General features: G+C 35.8%; 1 protein-coding gene across 6 annotated transcripts in view; it reads left to right on the top strand.

Annotated features, from left to right (window-relative positions):
• Positions 1-585: 585 nt before the first annotated feature.
• The window catches only part of ccser2a (coiled-coil serine-rich protein 2a), a 48,592-nt gene continuing 30,958 nt past the window's right edge, over positions 586-18,219 (top strand). For 4 of the 6 annotated variants that reach the window (XR_014028862.1, XM_081347657.1, XM_081347655.1 and 1 more), the window contains exons 1-4: positions 599-1,199; positions 12,650-13,787; positions 14,339-14,621; positions 14,755-14,969. Coding sequence is in view for 5 of the 6 variants with exons in the window: in XM_081347657.1 (XP_081203783.1) it covers positions 12,690-13,787; positions 14,339-14,621; positions 14,755-14,969 (1,596 nt within the window). In the remaining variant the exon portion in view is untranslated. Of the gene's footprint in view, positions 1,200-5,952; positions 6,108-12,649; positions 13,788-14,338; positions 14,622-14,754; positions 14,970-18,219 lie in introns of all 6 variants that reach the window. The other 2 variants (XM_081347656.1, XM_081347658.1) reach the window with 2 other exon arrangements.

Here is an 18,219-nt window from a genome sequence, read left to right on the forward strand (position 1 = left end):
AACTTTTGCCTGCCTGTGTTTAGTGTTTGAAAACATAAGTGCATCACAGTGCGAAATGTGTTTTAGTGAGTGAGAATGTGTTTAGAGTTTTGCAAAAAGAGTGCATGAGATTGCAAACAGTGTTTTAACTACCTGAACTTGTTTAATGTTTTACAGAAAGAGTGATTTAATCGACAAATTTGTTTAGGCTATTGATAATTTGGTTCAGAGAATGGGGTTTAGTGATTTAGCAATTCAGAAAAACTGTAACATGTAGGCCTATGTTTATCCAAATACATTTTACAAAATTGTTGTGGGCCCATCGATCCTACATTTTACCCTACTAGTTATAGGCTAGACAACAAATATCACACACATTTGTAATGCGTGCAAGAGAATTAAAATAAATATAAACTGCAGAATGTGTATAAAAATTCCATGTATTTAGTTTAGTATATACAAAAAGGTTCCCATCATAGACTGTAAAGGTTAAACCCATACACATCACGTCATCATCGCCATTCAACACTCGCGCGCGCTCCCGGCCACAGAGCCAGCGCGCAGCTCGTGCAGCTCTAAGCTCGTGCACTGTGAATCACGTCCTACGTCAGTCAGAGTCACACTTCCGACGCGCATCAGGGTATGGTTAATGGGTGCCCTCGGTTGGGTTGACGGGATGTTTTTTGCTGAGCGCCAGCTCTTTCAATACATCAGCTCAAGGCAGAGGAATCTTGCTTGTTTTAGCGTTATAAACAAACTGTTCTTTGATATCGTTCGCGACGCGTTTATTTGTTAGCTCAAGTGAATCGCAAGGTGCAGATGAAGAGGATGCTGGAATGAGTGACGAAACATCGCAAACATCACGAGGGAGTCTCACTTCAGTACAGCATCACTGATATTTCGTTATTTATAATCCTGGATTGATCCTAAAATAGGAATACGAGTATTTGTTTTCGGACTGATTATAACGCGGTAATTTGTGTTTGTAGTAGCCTAAACGTTTTTAATCGATAGTCTGGAATAAGCGCTCTGGTTAAGGGGAAGCTTTTTCTCATTTCTTTGGATTATTTTAGGAACATATTTGCTTTGCAGGAGTATAACTTGTGTAATATGATGCAATGTCAGCTGAGTACCCAATGCATGAGCTGTGAAGTTAACCATGAACTCTTGAGCATTGACATTGACATCATGGATAGACGCGGATGATTTTCATCGAACAGGTGAGTCACATCTCGAATATAATATGTATATGTGCGCACATACATGATGGGAGCCGTAATTGATTCTTCCTATTCGTTTACGATTCATTTTGAGTTAGAAATAATTGAAAAAATATTGCATTTATTGCTCTTAGTAAATCTAACATATCACTATAACACATTTAAAAAAAGTATTATTCATTATAATTAATTCATTAATTCATTCAAAATGTCACTGAGTCAGTGACTGCTCACAATTGTGACTAAAAAGTCACTAAAAAAACCTTATGAGTCATTTTTTCAGCTTAAGGCATTTGGTTTGGAATCGGGCCATACTTAATGTGTATTTACAAAAACTAATTATATTACAACAACAGCAACAAACAAGAACTTCAAGAACAAAAGCCAATTAAGTTAAAAATTGTGAATATCGGCAAAAAAGTATTGTAAATCTTTTTATGGTGTTCTGTCCACACCTGCGAAAGAAGGCATGTTTATGGAACTGTAAGTCATACAAGTCTGATATTTATTTAAGAATTAGAACTGGTTCTGAATAAGAACTAGTTCTTGGTTCTCAGCCTGTTCTTAATGCTCTCTTGAAAAGCCTAGCTCAGCTTGCTTGGTTTTCCACGCTCACTCAGCTCAGTTCAGACGTTGTTCTTGCTAATGTTGAACTGGACTGCTATTTTGAGAACAGATGACCTTTGCCCTCCAGACTGTAACTGCTCATTCCAGCAGAGTCCATCCAAGCAGCAGACAGAATAAAGATAACATACTTTACACAGCACAGCCTTTAGGGTAGCGTAACCTAATAGATTTTCACATATATTCACTGAACCATATCAAATATGTGTATTCAGAGCAACTTATGTAATTCAAAAATGTATCGAGTTATGTAGTACATCACAAACACGTTGCATTCATGTTTACTGAACAGTGCATTTTAATAGGACTGGGCTTAAAGGTATTTTCACTCCTTGAAAGACAATTGTGTGTGTTTTGGTTTCATTTTCTAGAAGTGTGTCATTTATCGATGCCAATGAACACGTGACCCTGTCACCTACGTATTTTTAGTTCCATGTGATGAAATACACAGTGCATCATGGGAAAATGTACTGTGTAGAGGTTTAGAAAGACTTTGATCTCTGACATAATGACTTCAGCTATGATCTTGTCTTTCAGTAACCAGCCCTGGAAATAACCAGAGATTATAGTAATGCTTTCAGAAGTAACATCACCCTTCTTAATACATGCCTATTAGATGTCGACTTGGGATAAGCCTTTATTAAAAGTGCTTTACTGTATATTTCAATGCATGCTAGCATACTACTGTATATCTAGAAACAATACAATATGGCTTAATTTGCACATCTGAATCAACTGAATCATGTTAGTACAAAACATTTATCTGTCATCTTGTCATTTGGCACCAGGTGGGGACACACCACCCACTACACTTGTCATTCTTTCTGTGGATAAAGATTGCATAGCTGTCAGACTGTGCTGATGGTAATGGCCATGAACTCTCAGAGATGCAGACGAGCCGGTGTTAAGCCAAAGCATCAACGCCCCCCTCTCAATATTAAAACTCTTCACTTGGCACTTGTGTTGACAGGCTATGTGTGTGTCCTTGACAGGTGCAAGGATCTTTTGTTTATTGCTCTAGTTTGCATGTGTGTTGAATGTTCCAGCAGCTGTCAGTCGTCTGTGTGTGTGTTTGTTCACCAGCTGAACACCAACTAGTACCTGATAAAATGCTTCTCATAGCTGCTTTGTCCACGTGACTGTCCTAGCATCAGATATCTCTGAAGGGTGTGTATTAACAGCAATGGCTGTTAGGTGATCATCCTGAGGCCTGAGCTCCGTTCCATGAGCTAGATTCCCATATTGCATTACAGTCAGTGTAATGTAGTGTAATTTAAATCCAGGCAGCTAAATGTCTGTCCTTAGTGCCAGACAGCTGTTCTGCATGGTAACTTTAGTTGTGTTGTGTTCTACTTGTATTACTGTACACTTACATCATTGATTTGGGATAGTAATATTCAGACCCGATATTAAAGCCGATAATTATTTTCATGTTATGGCTATAACTCATAGATGGCTGATATTAAAATTCTATTTTATTTTGTCAGAATAAACAAAAAATAAAACCCTAAAACTAGAACCAGTTATTTGAAATGAGACATCGATTAAAAGTGAATTTGGGCATCACAGCTTTATAATGTACAGTATGAAAAATGGATATTCATTTTGAGATTGGCTAAAGATCTATTTAATGCTGTTATTCAGTAATTAGTGTTTTTAAAGATTAACTTTAGTGAGTGTCAGATGAGAGCAAAGGAAGTCTAAATTTAAAATAGGGAAATTATTTAACAATTTAATTATATCATATTATAAATTCTATTGTTATATTACATTATAACAATTAAGTGCCAAATATTGACCAGTACAATAAATTAAGACAGTCTTTAACACAATGGTGTATGCATGTATGCATGTGTATACCTGTGTATATACTGTATACCTGTGTATATAAAAATATTAATATATTTTTGGATAATGTATTTTTTTATAACCCTGATACAAGTAATACTTTTATTCAGCAAGGATGCATTAAATTGATAAAAAAGACATTTCTAATATTACAAAAGTATCTTTAAAATAAATGCTTTTCTTTTTAACTTGTTATCCATAAAAGAACCCTAAAAAGTTTCCACTAAAATATATTACATTTATAATAATAAGAAATGTTTCTTAAACACCAAATGAGCATATTAGAAGAATTTCTGAAGGATCATGAAGAGAAATTGCTGTCAAAAATCCAGCTTTGCCATCACAGGAGTAAAGTACATTTTTGAAATATATTCAACAGAAAACTGGCGTTAAATTGTTAATGTTTCACAATATTACTGTTTTTGCTTCTTCTTTCAAAAAACATAAAAAAAAAAAAAAGTTTTTGAACGATTGTGTTTGTTTAGTACAGTTGTTCATTGGTGGCTGTTATGACAGCAGTTTTGCCACCCATAATCTATTTTGCTCGCATTACATTGTAGACACTCTTATCAATATCAGCTTTCTTCTGTGTAGTCTGTGTATGTGTCTGGCCTTCCTATGAAGCTCATTCATATTTTTCACTTTTTGATAGTTTTGGGTGTTTGTGAAGGGTCAGCCCATCCTCAAGTTTATTTTGTGTCTTACTGACCCCAAACTGTACATATTTTTGTGTGTTTCATTTGCATATACCTTTTTATGGCAGTGTTCATCTATGTAAACACATGTCTCTCTGTATGAATAAGTTAATTTGCCCTAAACAGGGCAAATTAGCATGAGAGCGTGCGTAATTACAAAGATGTGCAGATGGGAGTGAAAAGTTCTGCGCGTGATTTATTGACGACGCACAAATTAAAGAGCACAGACGCAGCCAGATCATTTCTATAAAGACTAATGCAATCTACCAAGAGCAGCGTAAATTAGTATCACATGCTTTTTTGGGTGATAAATAATGGCGCAAATACCAATAAATTGACTAGCGCAGACTTTTGTAAATCACCTTCCATGATTTATTTAAATTCTCTCTTCCCATAAATGTTGGGTCTGAAAGGGAAATTCCTACAAATGCATATGCAATAAGGTCAGCCGCCGAACCCTCTCCACACTTTTTCAGCTGTAATTTTTCACTGCATGTCTTTAGTAAATCCTGAAAGTTGTTTTTTAATACGAAAAGAGAGTTTGCACTTGCACAAGCTGTTAGTAAATCTGGCCCTATATCTGTGAACAAACATCATCATTTCATGGTCCCGTGTCCTGGATCCTGGAAAGGACAGATCCCTGTTTGTGAGTATAATAATCACTCACAATATAATCTGATATCGGAGAACATCAGTGTCTCTTGACATCAAGTTGCATGACTCATTATAGTTCCTGTTCAAAAATAAATGAGCCTGTGATTATTCAGCTTGTTTGGATGTCCTCAGTATTTGCTTGTATGACATCATGGTTGGAGAGTCATATTAAAATTTTATCTATGATGGAGCCAAAGGCAACATAGACAGGAAGTCACAGTAGCTCTGAACAGCTTTCATCCCCCCCCCCCATTACTACCACAATCTAAGTATTAGAACTTTGTATGTGTTGAGACAGAGAAAGTGACAGAAAGCTCTCTACAGATTTTGAGAAAGACGCTTAGTGTCAAAGTGAGCGTTAGCAGGATAGCGGCTAATCACAGCAGCTTTACGTGAGTGTGTGGATGTGTGTTTGGATTTTTAAAAATCTGTTTTTTTAAGCTGTGGATGAGTAGTAATGTTTATTTGGGCTCTCTGTTATACAATAACTACATCAGCGCAGCATCTGTTCTTTTGTTTAGTCAATGGTGATGTCATGTTCAGCCTGACTGAAATTCAAATGGACTTGTTTGCATATTAGGTTTGGCCCGTCTGGTGTTTCCACACAAAACAAACTGAAAGACCTTAACAGAACTTCACAGAAGAGAAATTACTATGGTTTGAAACAATATTGTTTGCTTACTGAACCTAGACACCATCTGACATGATTTAGTTTATCATAATCTTAAAATCTAAAATCATTCTTTGTTGAATATTGTCCTCTGTCACATTAAGTTTGATCACACAGCCATAAGTTGTCACTAAAACACTAAAACTAAAACATATTTTGGATGAATTTTAGTATAGTTGTTTTTGTGCAGAGCTGAGTCATTGAACATGGCCGTTGTGAATAATGCATCTCTCTCTGTCTTTATGTGTGTCTTTTTAAGCAGCTCCTTGTCCTTACGGACCAGGTCATGGGGAATAAAATGCAGAACATCTTCTGAATGATGAATGGCTTGGAAAGAAAAAGAGACCTGCCAAGTTATCTGACTGAAAACTCTTTATTTTGTTGCTTGCAATAACGGAAAGGACATTTGGCATTATCGTAAGTGGATTAGGTTTGTTAGGCTGAAAGATGAGATTGAGAAACAAGAAAAGGAGGTTCAATTCAGAATTGTTCCTTGAGAGGTTTTAGATCAGTTTTCACAAAACCTTGTATTTAGTCTCTTTGGTCTCTCTTATGCTCCTCCTAGTATTTTCTGTGTGCATTAAAGTGCAGTATAAATGTTGTAGGTTCTTGCTGATCAAATTACTTTAAGCAGGATAAGGTTTTGCTGCTGAAAGGTTTTTTCCTCTAGTAATCACTGTTAATTACAATGTGCTCATTGTAATGACTCGCGTTACTGTGATTGCTTTTAAGGATCAGCTGTCTGATCCTCTTCTTTGTTGTGTTTAATAAGAAGGTTGAGACTAGAGTATAGTTTTATTTGCTTATTTCTCAAAGCAATTTCTCAAGTTTAATAAGAATTTGCCCTGGCCAGTATATTGGTGAGAATGAGCTCTGTGTACTTTTATGTACAATCGTCACTGTCAATCAATTTTCTATATGTGGAGTGTTAGCGCTGGTAACCCCAGGCTTCATGCAGCTGTAGTCTGTTGGATTTCTCATTAGCTGCCTGTGCAAAACAACATTGATTTTAACTGAAGAACATTGCTGTAGGCTACTGTAACTAGCATCACTACGTTCTTTAACAAGAGAGTCTGGCTAAAGAGTTGCTAGCTCACATTAAACTAGCAGATGCGAGGCCAAAGACCAAATCTTTGGAGTGCTAAATAAAATCTTTACTGTATGGAGACCATTTTACATGTAATTCAGTGCAGTCAGCAGACTTTTCAAATTGTGATTGATTTATCTTTCATATAGTCACAAAGAAAAAAATCGTTGGTCTTCCTAATCTTTAATCAAATAGTAGCTCTTCTTTTGAAACAACTTTCTTTTTCTGTTAATGTTACTTAGGAATAATGTTAACCAAAAGTTGCTTTAGAAAACTCTAATTTGGTCTGGATAAATTCCTGAATCTATTGCCTACAATGAATATATATATATATATTTAAATTCTTTTTTAAATTCTGTTTTAAATGGAAATCAGTGTTAAAACTATTAATAACTGTTTTTTGTTAATTAAAATAAAGCTTAAATAAAATATATAAATATTAAAGAATAAATGATAACATTTATTTTGCCAACTTTTAGGAATACATTAACTTTACCCTCAAAGCTAACAGACATGGACTTGAAGTCACAAAACTCCAATTTTGTTTTCATTTTGTCTAATTTTGGCAGACCCTGTTTGATGTGGTAGAAATATATTTCGCATTTACATTTGTTTTGTGAGTGTGTCGGATGGTTGTTTTCTTAATTAGTTTAGTTCCTTAGTGCCATATAAATGAGAAACAAGCTTCCGTTTTACTAGTGCCAACTTTGAAATAAAACAGTCTTTTTTTTGTAGATCACTGTGGCTTGAACAATAAACACATGCCTGCCAAAATTTGAGATCCCTTTTCAAAATGCCAGACGTGGTTATATGCATGAAGATCCTGACTGCAATTCTGTTTTGGATTTCCACCTTAATTTTGTATCAATCAAATATTAACAGACTCTGAGTGCCCACTGCTCTCCTCCAGACATACATCGGTGTGCGTTTTTCTATGTGTCTGACCTGAATATGTCTTGGTCTGGAATAAATGCCTGGTGCGTAGGAGAAAATTGGCCTTAGTCTGTACTGATGTTACAGTCACCCAATAGAAAGAAATGCTGTTGAGAAATAATGTCAAATGGAAAGCGCACTTGGAAACACCGCAAAGACTGTTAAGGTGGACTTTAATGCATTTAATCCAGCCCTCAAGCAGATCTGCCTTATTCCAATAAGCTGCTCTCTATGACAAATCCCAACCTGTGTACACCTGAGGCCAGCTCAGCTGAAGATAGAAACAAACTGGTGTCAGACTCAAACACCAGCTTATCTCATACAATGTGCTCTGGAGGACTTTTTGCATAACCGACCCGTCAGTAAGGGCAAGCGGATTCAGTACAGAGCTGCAGTCAGACAGAAAGATAACTGTGTCTAATTGATTTTAATGTCAGTCCGTCACATGTTGTGCACACATTATGTTAGCTCTCTAGCCGACTGGGATATATCAGAAAAGTGGCCAGCTTGGTAAAATGTATCATTCTGTTCTTCCCCCTGCTCTCAACATTTAACTTTTGCCCAAGTGTTGAAATAATTTACTCCGAAATTGTAAATAAGTTTCACAATTAATTCAAAAGAAACTGCAAATTACACATTGATTAAATTACAAATTAAACATGATTTTTTTTTTAAGTATAAGGATGGAATTAGTATATATTTTTGTTCAATCATTCTGCAGTAATCTTTATTTACGACTTTGAAAGATATTTTTTAGTGTGTAAGGTTGGACTGTTAGAGACACAAACAATACCCTCTTGTTTTTGCTGGAATTGGTGGTGGAAATGTGAGTAAAGGCAGTCGTTTATCTGAAGACACTGGTAGAGGGGTTCTGCTGTGGCCTGAGGTCCATTTGAAATCACATTTAGACATCTCATCAAATTCTACTTTGTTTGATCTGAAGTGACTCGCCTTGTTTCCTTGGCTCTAGTTACCCATAATAATTCTCATCTGGATGTCTTTTGGACTCAGAAAGATGTTTGCTGGTGTGTGTTTGTATATATGCGTGGGTGGGTTTGCGTGTGTCTTGAGATGCAGGTATCCTCACTGTCATTTTCAAGGATTGTTTTAGTGTCTTATTTGCTCTAGTTGAGTGATTTTTGTGTGGGAAGGAGCCAGTTGACAGATGGTCTGAAGTGTTGCCATAGTAACCCCATCTATGACATCATCTGACCCCAGGCTTCAGTTATTACCCTCTTTTGCCCTCTAAATGGATGCTGTATGTTTATGTGGATTTATGCAGTAGTTTATTCAGTACAGTAACTGAAACTTTTAAAAAGATCTTTCAGTAAAGAGTTTAAAACCTAAAAACAAAATCTCTGAAATGATTCACAGCATTGCAATATTCATTTTAAAACAAGAACATTTTTAAAAATCAGATACAAAGTACTAGACTGTACTAACATGAAGCACTGCAAATTATATTATTAAGAAAAAACAGAACAACATAACACTATACACATTGAAGTTAAGTCATTGATTTTAAGTAGCCTATAAAATATAAATATTTTTACATTCTACAATATTCAGACAGGCTGCCATTCGAAAACTGGGTCAGTACGAGTTTTTTGATGTTTTAAAATTGTTGAAAGTCCCTTTCAATTAAATACAGTAAATTACTGTAATGAAATTATTACAATTTATATATAATTTTATTACAATATTTTAATATATTTTAATATATATCCTGTTATGATGACAGCAACATTTTCAGCATTATCATTTCAGTCTTCAGTGTCACATGATCTTTTAGAAATCAGCCATATTCTGATCTGCTGATCAATGTTGAAAACAGTTCTGCTTAATATTTTTGTGGAAACCATACTTTTTTCATGATGAATGGCATTTCACTTCTGAACAGGGAAGATCTAGTGATAGAATCTGCTTGTGTTTTGACTGTTGAAAACATGAAATATAATGGTCGTCACCAGTGGTGTTGTTGGGTAAAGAGGCTTTGGCAGGGTGTATTTTGGCTGACCTGATTTGGCAGAATGAAGAGGATTATAAAGCATGGCAATCTCTCTCTCTGTCCATTCATTTGTGTCGTGTGACTGCTAGTATAATCTCTCGTCACAGAATGTGGGTCAGTGTGTGAATAAAGGTCGCTCTATTCACCCCCTTTACATCCCTTGCTTTAACACACACTTCCCATTATACTGTCATACTCGTAAACCGAAAACGTGATCCACAGATACTCAAAACTGGTGCTCTAATGGACCAAAATATGTCATTGTGTATGGATTACTGTTTATCTATACACTTAATACCTTATCTTTTATCTTTGTACTTTTGTGAAAGAATGAACGAGGCTGATTTTTGTGAATAAAACTGAATTAGAACAAAATGAAGTTAGACATTATAGACTAGAGGCACTATTCATTTGGCTATTGGATTTGGCTTTTAGCCCAGAACCCCTCTCTCACACACACTCTTGAATTTACTTGTTTTGGTTTCCTGTGAGCCTTTGACATAATTCACTGAAAAAGAAATCAATATAGAAGAGAGCGAAATTAAAACTCTCTGCCTTTTTTCCTCTGATACTCTCTCAGCTGCCTCTCCTAGTATTGCAACCTTGAAAAGTACACTTTCAGTTCCGTATTTAATAAAAAAAAGTTTTGCTTTTACTTTTTTTTAAAACTAGTCATTAAACTATCTATCTATCTATCTATCTATCTATCTATCTATCTATCTATCTATCTATCTATCTATCTATCTATCTATCTATCTATCTATCTATCTATCTATCTATCTATCTATCTATCTATCTATCTATCATTTTTTAATTATTATTATTATTATTTTTTAATTAAAGCATTTAGATGATGCACAAGTAATACATTTTCTTGAGTAGATCATTTTTTAGGTTATGTCTTTGATTTGAATTTATTTAAACCATACATTATTGTTGCAGTTCTTAAAGTCAGTAGCAGCGAGTAACAATATGACACTTAATAAGGTTTCATTTTGTTCCCTGCTTGTCAGTCTGTACTCTGCAGAGCAGACTTTTAATTAATTTGTTAATTATGAACTTCAATCTCTAAACATGCTTTAATACATCCTATATGTGAGTTTTAGTTCTGCTCATCCCTTTAAACAGATCCTGTATCCTCATCCTGATTTAGTTTGCTGTCACGTGCCGTGAAACTTTCCAACCAGATCACCACAAAAAAACTGTAGACGAGGGTTATTCCATTCAAAAGTAAAAAAAAAACCCTGCCACCTATTTTCATGCCCTAAGTGTTGTAAAACAGGAAGTGTTTTTTGATGTACATTTGAAATAAAACAGAAGCCCAAATGCAATATGCAATTCAAAATACAGGAAAGGAAAGGAAAATTCCTTTATTTAAACAGTGGGCCCTAATTTGACAGATTTTTCTTTGAGTGAATTACTAAGCTACTATGATGCTCGACTAGAAAAAATATCATGGACAAAGCTGGTCGTCTACATAAATATGATAATTTACGAGATATGAGCAACTGATTACTTCTGTTTGATATACTGCATTATTTTTGTATGTTCTGTTCTCTACAAATAAAATGCTTTCAATCCAGTTCTAGGTATTGTCACATTTACTCATCATCATTCATGTTTGTGATTTTTCTAAAAAAAAAAGTTTCGTCTCTCAAGCAGAAAAACTTTGATTGTTATAAGAGGAAGTTGATGCATAATGTGTTTCTGTATCTTTCTAAATCTTAGGTCAAATTCTTATAGATTTGTTAAACATTTTTATAAAGGTAATATTATGCCATAAAGAGTCGCATGCGCAGGGTACGATTTGTAAAAGTGTACATAAGATTGCAAGCGTAAATTAAATTTGCGTGTGCAAGAGAAGATTTGTAAATGTGTAAATCGCCTTTCAAGTGTAAGAATTTTTTTTTCAGCATTTTACTGTTATTCGTAAGTGCAATGCATGTATTGTGAAACTGCTGCTTCATGCTTACGCAAAATAAATAGGACCTGTATTCTTACACTTTTGCCACTTTTTTTTTCTCGCACAAACACGGCCAAAAGCACTGCAAGCCTGTGAACAGCAGTTTGCAATCGAGTCAGGAACTGCAAAACAGATTGATCGCGTAAAATCAACCTTTGTGTAAAAAAATAATATGTTGTAAATGTTTGAATAACTTGTTGTGTATATGCGGCAAAAAAGTTCCCGAAATAACCCGATTTGTACAGCTGCATCTTCCTTTTACTTGCGCTTACAGTTTTGGCACGATTCTCCTTCTTCATGTAGCCAATCAAATGAGCTTCTCGTTGACTCTCGTTTTACTCTTATCTGATTGGTTCAATAAACACGCCAGTCTCCAGAACACATCTTTTTCTTCATTTGGCTCAGCATCATTCTTGTTGCCGAAATTGTACTTTAAATGCACACATAGCCTACATGTTAAATAGATAAATAAATCATAATTGCTTAATAAATCAGAAGAATACAGGTCCTATTTATTTTGCGTAAGCATGAAGCTGAAGTTTCACAATACACTTACGAATAACAGTAAAATGCTGCAAATATTTTTTTCTTACACTTGAAAGGCGATTTACACATTTACAAATCTTCTTTTGCACACGCAAATTTAATTTACGCTTGCAATCTTCTGTACACTTTCACAAATCTTACCCGGCACATGCCATTCTTTATGGCATCATATCACCTTCATACATTTTCCCCTTTGACCAGTTCATTTTAAATGATTCTGTGGTGTCACAAATGTTAAAAAGTAAATAAACCATGCAGTTTAATTAATATGAGGACATAAAATCTTGATGCATAATACTTATTAAAATAAATGTCAAATGCTTTAAGTATTGTACAGCATGTCACACCACAGGGCGAAAGGATTTAATTTATTGTGTTAATTGATTTTTTTTCTTTTCTTTGTCCCTCTCTTTTCTCTTTAGGTGTTCCTTTCATGTTTATCCATGACTCTGTTGTTTGCTGATGGAACAGAAGGTCCGCAGTAAGTCCTCAATGGTTTCCAGACTGCCAAAATTTGGTGCGCGTCCTGTCAATGGTACCCCCTCACCCCTTCCCAATGGTACAACCCAGACTGCGCTCACCCAAGAGAGCAAAAATCCCCCTGCTAGGCCAAACGGAGTGGTCAGAGCCTCCTCCTTTTCCATGAAATGGAAGAAGGACAGTGACGGGTCAGTGGACCCTTCAATCCCAGTCGCGGGCAGTATACCAGAAGAGAAAAAAGAAGTTGGCTCCCAGCATTCTCCAGGAAGTAGGGAGTTAAAAAGCCCTTCTACTCCTGCAACCAAAGTGCGCAGGTCTGCCTCCTCATTGTCCACCGGAAGCCCCAAACCTGTAGCCAAATCCCCTAAATCCATCCCTAGTCCTAAACCAACGCCCAAAAACACTCAGATCACCTCGAAAAGTCAGGACATATCCCAAAAAAACTCAAGCTCCAAGCCAACTCAAAATGGGACATCATCTCTGGGGTCTTCACCAGGCCAAGCAGCCTCTTCGGGGCTCCAGCGACCAAGGGCGAACTCTAGCTCGACTCGAAGCACCTCTAGAGACAGCTTGTCCCAGTCCAACGATAGCCTCTCACGACAGTCTGCCGTGCCTGACCACATGGTGCGTTCTCAGAGCTTCACCCACTTCAAGCAACTGCCCTCACCAACGTCCGCACCCATGACTCGATCCTTTTCTTTCAACAAGGCTGTGGAGCTAGCCAAACCGCTAGCTAATACCCAGCTGCGTCCTCCGCGAACACTTGGATTCAAATCTTCCCTGAGCCTCAGCAAGGGCCGGCTAGTGTTCGGTTTAGGGGGCTTGGGGTTTGGAAAGGGGTTAACAGATAGACTATCTACTGGGACTCCTTCTTTAGAGAGCTTGACGCCTCCTAATTCCATAAGAAGACCACTTCTGCCTAACTCTGCACTGACAAAGCACTCGTTACAGGCCTGCAGGCTAAATCGACCAATTGCTGCCAAACCGCAGTGCCCTCTAGTGGTTGGGAGGTACCCTGTGGAGAGTGATGTTATAACCCCGCCACTCACTCCAGAGCTGCACCACTGTGCCAAAAAGAGTGTGAGTGTCTGACTCTATCATTTATTTTAACATGCATAATTACTTGCATCTTGATATTTTTTCTTGGATGGTTCAAGAAATAGTTCCTTTATGACTTTTTCTACTGTGGAACATCCGAGTTCATGTCGATTGAAATTGTGAACAAATCAATCTTTTCAATCTTTGAATTTAGTCTTTCTTTAACCCATATTTTTTTTTACAGAGATTCACAGTTTTTTTTATGTGTTATCAGTTCTTTAATTTTGGGACCAACTGTGCATAAAAATAATAGCAATATTAGCAATATAGTACAACAATATTAACAAATTAAAAATCTATATTATTATAATCTTTATTATATGTATGGTTTTTATTATCTAAAGATTTATTAGTTATTATTGTGTCTCAAATGATTATGCCAAATATGCAATTTATAGTTTTGTATTCAGTTAATGTTTCTTTTCCAAATTTTAATAATATTTACATAGCTATTAGTAGCTCTACTGGAGCTACCACAGAGAAATCAAACATTGAAACAAGACTGAATTTTCCCATTTTGTGGCTGTGAAAAGGCATCAGCTTCTACGGTGTCCCCAGAGGAGCATGCGACAGATCCGGGGCTGGATGGGAACCTCCGCTACTCTGGGGATGGAACGGAGGACATGTCTCTCTCCTCTGCATCTTCTCTTGAGAGGAATGACACCAGTGAGGAGTTCCTAGATGACTTTGACAACATAGGGGACCAATCGCAGAATGGCATCCTGCATAACAAAATTCCTTTAGCCACACCCACCCAGACACGCCTGCAGAGCTTCTTGAATGAGACCATGGACTGGACTGGGATTGGGCTGGAAGGTACAGTATAACTAAGTGTTGTGCCTGCCTTTCGTGCATTTATGTGACAAACAGTACAGAGCTGATAATATTTTTCTATTTGTGGCAAGCATGCACTGTTTATGCTGTTATATGATATCATGTCTGCTCTCAGGTGGAAAGGCAGATTTAAGGGGTGGTTTGCTCCGTGGGCGCCCGCCGCCGCTCATGTCCCCTGATGTGGATCGTCATGCGGCCTCCTCTTCGGAGCTCTCCCCCTCTAACAGCTCTGGAGGAACATACATGTGGGATGAGGAGGGCATGGAGCCACTGGGACACAACACACATATACACCGTTGCAGCAGTTATGAGTCAGACCTCAACAGCATAGTGAGTACAAAGTTATCTTCCCAAAATTAGTTTGCGGTCCCCTTAGGGTGCATTTTAAAATCTCAAAAAAAATGTATTTAAAAAAAAATATACAACAACATGAATATTACTAATATAAAAATAAAGTATTAGTATATAAAGACTAATTAGCGAATAAAGAAGTACTACTAACAAGTAGTAACAGTTGTTAATAATGAAAAAAATTGTTTGTTGTTGTTGCTGATAACATCAATAATAATGCTGCTGATAATAATATTAATAATAATTTGTAATAAACATTTTTGATGTTTCTGATAATTCTGATAATAATTCTGAAAATATTTTTTGTTGTTGCTTATAATAAAATAATAATAAAAATAATAAAATTAATTGTTGCTGATCATTTTTGTTGTAATATTCGTTGTAAAATTCTTATTATTATTATATTAAAATAATATTTGTAGTACCGTGTCGTTGGGCATTTTATTTGTTAGTTTTTTTACATGGATCGCCCTTTTTTGGGATTTGGACCTGCAACTTTTGCGTTACCAGCCCATTATATTTAACCACACCCATTCTCGCAACTGTAATGCGACTGTATAAAAACTTTTTCTGAGATTGTGGCTTCTGCAAGTCCCACATAATGCTGTTCACTTCTTTGTGAGTGTTTGTAATCTTTCCTCTGCTTTGTGTGTTTCGATAAACCTATCGTTCCTGTACTGCTTATTGCTGGTTTCTATGTGTGCTTGTGCGTGTGACAGGATCTCTCCGTCCCTATCCTGCTAATTATTTCCTTGCTAATTAGGGATTAGTCCCTGTGGCTCTTACTCGTGACTCTGCAGGAGTGTGACTCCGAGCCCCGCCGTTCTGAACAGAGGTCCTGTTCTGTCTCAGCTGTTTTTCAAAGCCCCTGATCGAGTGGGAATGCGGAACGGTGCCGCTTAACATTCCAGCTTTTGATCCCAGTGAAGCAGGCTGTGACTTTGCCCTTCATTTTCTTTTTTGTTTGTTTGTTCTGATTCACTATGTCAGATTGGCTTTGTTGAATACAAAACGAGTTAGGCTGGATTTGAAACAGTAATCAAATGTAAAATACCAGCGTTCTCTTGCACCCCCACACACAGACATGCTGACTTGACTGTGACTTCAGATATTATGTAATAGCAGCATGTATACATTAGAGCAAGGCTAAGTCATTGTTCTTCATACTTGCGTAGGTTGTTCCTCTGATGTAGTTGTATAGAGAAGAGCAGTTTACGTAATTGACTGCGCTTCAGGTTGAGCTGGGCTTTGAGTGACATCTAGTGGTCTACTAGGTACTAAATAAATTCCAACATTTTGCCAGTATTTGGGATGGTTCCTAAAACAAGCATCATAGTAATTGCTCATACTTAAGGTTAGGGATTTTATCAAACCTCTTCTAAAGTATTCAGGTTAAATGCTTTTCCTGTATCTTTATGGCAGTGTCTTTGCTAAAGCCAGTTTTATCCTGACCTGTTACATATAAATCAGTCGCTTGTCTCACACATGCACAGTAATTGAATGATTAACTCTCCCTCCTGACGGCAGTGGATCTCCTCTAGATCCCTGTGTTGTGTCTATCTTTAGTTTAAGACTCCTGTGCTCTCACGGATAATGAAATAGAGGTTTGGCTTTATTTAGATATCATCTGATCTTGCACTTAGCGAGTGATGTAACAAGTTATCTTTAGTTCATTTAAATACTACTACTTCAAAGTTGTGCTATGCGCTTTATTACAGCCATACAGAACTGTTACATTTACTGATATAAAAATAAATTATATAGAACAAGTAGTGTATAAAGAATAAAGAAGTACTAGTAGTAACAGTTGTTAATAATACTAAAAAATAATAATAATAATAATATTTTTGTAGTTGCTGATAACTATGATGATGATCATATTTTATAATAAACATTTTTGTTATTTCTTTTAATACATTTTTGTTGTTGCTTATAATAATAATAATAATAATAATAATAATAATAATAAAATTTTAATTTAATTTTAATTATTGTAATTTAATTGGAGATATTTTTTTGTTTTGTTTTTGAGATTATTATTATTATTATTATTATTATTATTATTATTATTATTGTTGTATTAAAATAATATTTGTAGTAGTGTGTTTTTGGGCCTTTTATTTATTAGTTTCTTACATGGAACTTTTCCTAATTATTGCACAAATATTATTATTAATTAATTAATATTATTAATTAATATTATTATTTATTAATATTATTTACCAAAAAAACAACAACAACATATTAAGTAAGAATTATTGATCTATAATATATTACATTTATTTAATTGATAAAAATCTACACTTAAGATGTTCGGTCATCATATTACCTATACACGCTGTCGAATAGGGCACCTCCAGAATAACTCGTATGTTTCTATTAACGGGTGAAGATCCTTCTTTATGCCACTCCTGCCAGATTCCATTATCACTGAAGCATATTTTGATGGACTGTGATAGATTAAACTCTTAGAATTCTTTATTTTCTGTTGACTCTGTCTCCTATGCAAAGATTTTTAATGAAGTAAGATCTAGTAATAGTTGACAGCATAGTAATCAATGCTCATTATGCATTAATATTTAAATTGCTGCAAATATAGTGAAACTGCTGTCTATCGTGCTTAAACACATTTGTGAGTTGTTTGGACTATTGAGACCGCGTGAAGTATGTTGCAAATTTTTCAACGGCTCTGGCTCAAACGTGCAGTGTAACACATGATAATTAACCTTATTAGTTCTTGCATGTCAAGCAAGCATACTTCTGTTTACCATAACTGATGTGACATTTATGAATATTTATGTGAATAAAAGCCTAAATTAAATCTGTTCGTCATATAAAGCAAGCTTGTCTCTTCAGAACATTTCATAAAAAACACTCAATTCATAAGGATTAGTTGTACGATCTCTTAATTAACTTTTTGAAGCATCAAAGTGGTAGTTGCATATAGCTCTCAATGGAGGGACAGAAATCTCTCAAATTTCATTATAAATATCTTAATTTCTGTTCAGAGGATGAATGGGAAGTCTTTGGACTTTCTGGGACCGGTTTTGGAATGACATGAAGGTAATAATGACCCTAACCCTTCAGGAACTAACCCTTTAAAACATGTACTTTACTTAAGACCACAAGGGGGCAGTATGGATTCAAGAGACAAAAGAAATGTTTTCAACATCTCCCTGTCTCTCTCTTTCCTTACATTTTGCACTTGTGTGTTTAATCCCTCAGTTGA

Source organism: Scardinius erythrophthalmus (assembly GCF_964197995.2).
Source record: "Scardinius erythrophthalmus genome assembly, chromosome: 19".
NCBI lineage: Eukaryota > Metazoa > Chordata > Actinopteri > Cypriniformes > Leuciscidae > Scardinius > Scardinius erythrophthalmus.